General features: G+C 29.4%; 1 protein-coding gene across 1 annotated transcript in view; it reads left to right on the top strand.

The window, feature by feature from the left end:
• Nucleotides 1-4136, top strand: part of LOC145314940 (uncharacterized) — a 42835-nt gene extending 38699 nt beyond the window's left edge. The window contains exons 15-17 of the mRNA XM_080155016.1: nucleotides 2924-3018; nucleotides 3489-3579; nucleotides 3815-4136. Coding sequence (XP_080011142.1) covers nucleotides 2924-3018; nucleotides 3489-3579; nucleotides 3815-4035 — 407 coding nt within the window. The 3' untranslated portion in view covers nucleotides 4036-4136. The remainder of the gene's footprint in view (nucleotides 1-2923; nucleotides 3019-3488; nucleotides 3580-3814) is intronic.
• The last annotated feature ends 1864 nt before the right edge of the window (nucleotides 4137-6000 follow it).

Here is a 6000-nt window from a genome sequence, read left to right on the forward strand (position 1 = left end):
TTTTTTTTCTATGTATAGTAAATAAATATACCTTTATCTTATGAAAGAATTTATTCTTATCTCATATCAAATAAAAAGGCGCGCGAAATGTGAGATACTTTAAATAAATTGTTTCAAACCTTTTATAGAAGGCTCGAAATCTTATGATAAGAAGAGATAAGATAGATAGATAGATAGATTAATATTTTAAAGAAGCCTTTTATAAAGTCAGAAATGTAAGTAAATGTTAATGGAAATTATTTCTGCATGTTTTTTAAAAATTTATGCCACAAAGACTGGTCTTAAAGAAAGAGATTAAACATATTAATTTTTTACTTTTGAACCTTTGAACACATGGTTTTCCTTACTTGTTTTATTCCGTTTGAAACAAAACTTTTTCATATCATATTAAAATATCTTACTTTTTTAATTGAATAGAATAAATTTTCTTTCATTGTACCATCCCTTAATCCCAACAATGAATGGTATGCAATATGCATATTAAGTAGGCCTCAATATCAAATTTAAAATAAAATATGTAGAAAAATTAATCATTATAAAAGTTTACTTCCAATGAAATTATATTTTGATTCACAATTTTATTTAAGTAGTTCTTTCCCTTTTTTTTGATACCACACAAATCCAAAAAATATCAGAACTTACTAAATAAAAAAGTCAAAATATTTACAAATTATCCAAACATGACCAGTGGATTGTAAGAAATTGAAATTGGACAACAATGCTATAGAAATTTGAGGTGGCTAATCAAATGATACTTTTAATGATTAAAATTTGTTACAGTTCCAATATACTGAACAGATACTAGAAGAAATCAGGGAGAAAAGGGTCTGTTCATTACACTAGTCCCCAAAGTTTTATGATACCGTTTCTTTATTCCTTAGCTTAAGAACTTTAGGGCTTTTGTTGAATTTTTATTGGTTGGATTAATAGGTTGAGTGTCCAAACGTTTGGAGCACTAATTGTAATATAAAGAAGGGAAATTTTCTATATCATCTTTAGGGAAGTACATCAATAAATCGGTCATATCGGTCTTATCCCTGTAGACTCCTGAGTAGAAATATTTAAATTGCAATGATCGAGATAAAAATAATATATCGAGAGAAAAATATTTGTTACACCACCCCCTTAAACGCCCTTTTCATGTTCTAATAAAGATTATTCCGAATCTTTTTCCCTCAACTGGATAATAATTACTTATCTAAAATTTCTTATTATCCTAATAACAATACTAAACCCCTTTGGATACTCTAATGATAATATGTAATAACAATTCTTCTTAATAATGTGATTGCTCTTAAGTTATGCTATTAGGGAAATATTTAGAATTTGATTCTTAATTATTGGATACTATGTCAGGGTGGGATAGGACAATGGGGATTAAAGTAGTCGTATACCTTTTCTTTTCCTAATTTTTTTTACAAAAGACAAAATTACCAAGGATCTAAAGGAATAAGACAACGGCCGATAAATTGTTGTTCATCCCCAATTATGATACACAAAATTAACCCTTCTGTAGATTTCAATTAGCAGTTAAAACATTGTACGCTCTACTAAATAAACAGACCAATGAAAATACAGTAAAATTCCGCAAAGTTGTTGAGCTAACGAATAAGAAAATGTTATTATAAAATTTTGGGGACCAATGTAATAAAAAGCCAAATTTTCCCTACATCCCTGCAGAATTAGACTTAAGGAAAGGCAGATGACAATGGCAGTTAAATCTATCTGTAAGGGTTTCTATAGGCAGAATTCCTCTATAAGAAATGAAGAAAAGATTAACTCATCAACCATTGTTCTCTTCTTGTATCTCTGAAATATACTTATTTAATGAACTGACATACTTTACCTATGTTAAAGATATTAATATAAAAGTAATTAAGCAAACTCATTACCCATTCTTATCATTTCTCATTGGTGTCCAATCAATTTCACTAAAACTTAATTTCTTATGAAATAGAAAAATAATTTATAGGAGGTACATTAATGAAAACAGAATTTTATACACTAAATATAGGCGAGAATATTTAAATATTTACAGAAACGATCACACACTTTCTCAATAGCTACTGCTCTGAATGCATCTATCTTTCTTATTCTTCACCCTTTCTTTTATTTCTCCTTTTCTTCGTTTAATTAAACATTAGACTAAAAAATTCTAGAGTCACAAATTGATTTATTTGAACATTTTTTTCTGGGAGTGACCACTTACATTTGTCAATAGACTAAAAAAAGAGATTGAAATAGAGATACAATATTGGACAATGGGCAGATGGTTAAAAACCTAAGCGCAGCATACTCTAATAAAACTCTATAAAACTAGGCCGAAAGTTAATTTGTTACGGCAGGCCTGAAACCAATTAACATAGATGAATATAAAAAGATAATTAAAAAGATATTAATTGCTGATATCAACGCCTTTTTATACCGGGTTTTATATGCCTAAAAAACATTTGATTACAATACCTTTACAGCAGTAAGTACATTGACTACCTATTTTGATATAGTTGTAAAAAAAAGCCTTTTGAAATACACCTATTTATGTATTGTTGTTGTGAATGATGCACTTTTTATTAGAACATTTAGTTTTAATCAGATTTGCTACAGGGAAAGATATATGGCATAGTTATTTATCGCATCGTATTATAGACAGCTTTCCGCCGATATTAAAATTAAATATTTAAGATTAAAACCAGTTTTTATTAGCCCCGATGAGCTTAAGGCCCGGTCTAATAAAACTGGTACTAATAATGATTTTTCTTTTTATACTTGTGAAAAGTAGTCTGTAAAACGATGCTATACATTATTTTTCGGAATGGCTGAGAACCGGTCCTATTCCAGTTTTGAAGTCATACTGGAAAATATTTGATTTTTATTAAAATGTTATTAAATCAAATTAAAATATTTATCATTTTTCTTTATTTAGGTTCTAATGGCTCCCAACAGAAAGTGTTGTTACTGTCCGCTGTAGACCAGAGAGGAAACATTGTCTACAGAGGATCTTCGCATCATAGTGCAAAGGTATTTCATTTTTAAGTTTGTTTCCAGTATTGATTCGAAACCAAGTGATTTCCGCTGAATTGGAACCGGTTTTCAGCAATATTGAAAAATCATGTATAGTATCGTATTGCAGACAATTTTTCACGAATATTAAAATAAACATCATAAAATTAATACCAGTTTGTTAGCACAGGCCTCAGTCTAACACAAATATAATTCTTAATTTTGATAACCGTGGAAAGTTGCTATAAAACGATGCAACTTTTCAGATAATTTAAAAGATAGCATATAAACGTTCCTCCAATTATTAGGTTTTAAAGCATGTCTTTGGTAGCGTTAAATGTTTTGGTAAATTGACTTCCCCGTCTCTGACTAAAAAAAAACTATTCTGAAAGTTCAAAAAAACCATATGCCTTTTTTCTATAAAATACAATAAGCCATTTTGTCTTAATAACGATAACATTAATGCTCAACATATATTTCTATTTTAGATAACCCGTCCAGACGAACAGCACATATTATCTATGAAGAAAACTGCTGAAATAGCGGCTATGTTCACTCCTGGCAGCTCTAGCGGCTCAGGTGAATATTTATCTATCTTTCCATCTAATTATCTTTCTATGTATATGTACATTTATAAAAGTAACAGGATACCTGTCTATCTTACTAGTACTTCCATCCTCCCGATAGAAATCTCCTACATCAAGAATCTACCTATCTATCCATATTTTTTTACATTTTACTTCTATCTGTGTATCAGTTTCAATTTTCTATCTAACGTTTCATATCTATCTATCTAACCATCTTATCTATTTAGGGTCTAAATCAGACATGCTGGACCCGTTACTAAACTCTCCCACGACCACCACAACCTCCGGCATCGAGTCAGACTCGTGCTCCTGCTCGCAGCAGTCAACTACCAGCAGCAGCATCCGCCACAACCCTCACCACAATAGCAGCGCAGCTAAGCATCGGGCAGCCGTTGTCGGAGGCCGGTCAAATAACCATCCTGGTTTGCAGCTAGGTTATTTTCCATAATAAAAGTGAAAAACAAACTATATAAGATTTATATATCTAAAAAGGTTTCTAAAACAACGATCTTAGTTAGCAATAAAAAGACTAAAAAAACATAGAAAAAAGAGAATCTCAATTTGAAAGAAATGAGTGTTTAACTAGTTATCTAATCTGTGATTTTTATTCTTCCCAATCTTACTATGAATCATTTATTTGTATTATATGTATGTTTATCATACTATCTTCCTATCATATCTATAATACGTTTATTAGTTTTCCTAATATTTTATTTGTATATAAAAAGTGCTTCCATCTCTAATAGTTATAGAGTAGTTTTGCTACAAATGTTGTAGTTATAATGTTCTTACAAATTCAGACAAAACTAAAATAGCAAATATTTGCTAATGTGCAATATTGTCTGTATTGTAGAAATATATGTCCTCAGGGAGGGACAGGACCATGGCAGATAAATCAATATTCATCCCTTTCTCTCCTTGATATTTCCAGACTAAAAAACGTAGAATCTCACAGTTAACAATTAGGGGAAGGTTAATTTATCAGCCATTGTCCTTTTGTATTCCTTGGTAAAGTTTATTTAACTAATGAATGAAAATTGTATAAATGTTATAAATGAATGTTTTTTTTGTGTGTGTGGATTTTTCTAAGTTTATGTGTGCAATTTAACTTTCATTATTTGTCTTACTAGATTTCCCATATTTTAAGTTGTAAAAAATGTAATATTTGCTTTAAAAATTAAGGAAAAATCATTTCAAAATCACAGGATAAAGTCATAATGCTTATCAATCATGCGAAATACAAGTTAATATGCTTATAATAGATCAATAGCATGCTAAAATTGTTATTAATAACGGAATGATATCAAGAACTGTAATTCCATCAGTATAAATATTATATAATTACAGCCAATAATATAAATATGTTTAGACTTTGTCCATATTTTTAAGGTCCATTGGTTTAACATTCCTAAAATGATTTATTTCATAAGATTATTTGCGGTTGGTTAGATGGATAGATAACTAGGATAGCTAAAACGTGGATAGATAGATAGATATCCATTTGTGGTTGATTTGACAGTTTTCTATCTTTGAAATAGGCAATTTTATTTACCAGATGAGAAATTACGTTTACTTTATTTTAATGTTTTATGAAGGATTGCGTACAAAACATACAATATGAGAACTTTGAAAATTTTAGGTACAATTGTAATCTATAACGTCAATTTGCTACATCCTACAAGTCATACTTTCATCAGAACTTTTAATACTACTTATTGCTAATGTTCTGGCCCTTCGACTAAACTTTTTTCCCTCATTATTCTAACTTTAAAAAAGCAAAACCTATTTATATACATACAACCCGTAAGAAAATTCTTCGAAACTATAAGTTCTTATCTTTCTTATCTTATGATGCATATCTTTTAAAAATATTTTATTTGCTGTTTTATACGAGGACCAATTTTATGTTTTTTACAACTAGAAAGAACAAGATTGGATGGGAAATTTTTAAAGACAAATTGAACATCAGTTTAAATTTCTCAAAGTGCAATATTTAAATCGGGTTCTAAGACTCTTTAAAACTATACCATCACAGGGAACTACAGTCTATATTAAGACTAAAATAATATTGTGATTTTACTGATTTAACATCTTTGGGACGGACCATAATGTTTTGATTATATAGTAGTTTCTTGTATTTTCCTTTGCTAACTGTGTTTGATTGATATAAAGCATCAATTTGTTGCTTTTTTCTACTTCAAATTTTCTACAGTTTAATAATATATTATCTTTGAACTATCATAAAAAAAAGTTTTAAAATGTGCAATAAAATGCGGAAATCTAGTAAATTTTGTTGTATGTTTTATTGTAAATTATGAATTATGTTAATGTTGTAGGTAGAATCACTTATGCTAACAGTGGGCCTTCCAACTGTCTCCCACCCCATTGAATCATTAGTGGGAGGTGATGGTTT

Source organism: Acartia tonsa, chromosome 3 (assembly GCF_053477335.1).
Source record: "Acartia tonsa isolate MP-2025a chromosome 3, ASM5347733v1, whole genome shotgun sequence".
In the NCBI taxonomy this organism is placed as follows: domain Eukaryota; kingdom Metazoa; phylum Arthropoda; class Copepoda; order Calanoida; family Acartiidae; genus Acartia; species Acartia tonsa.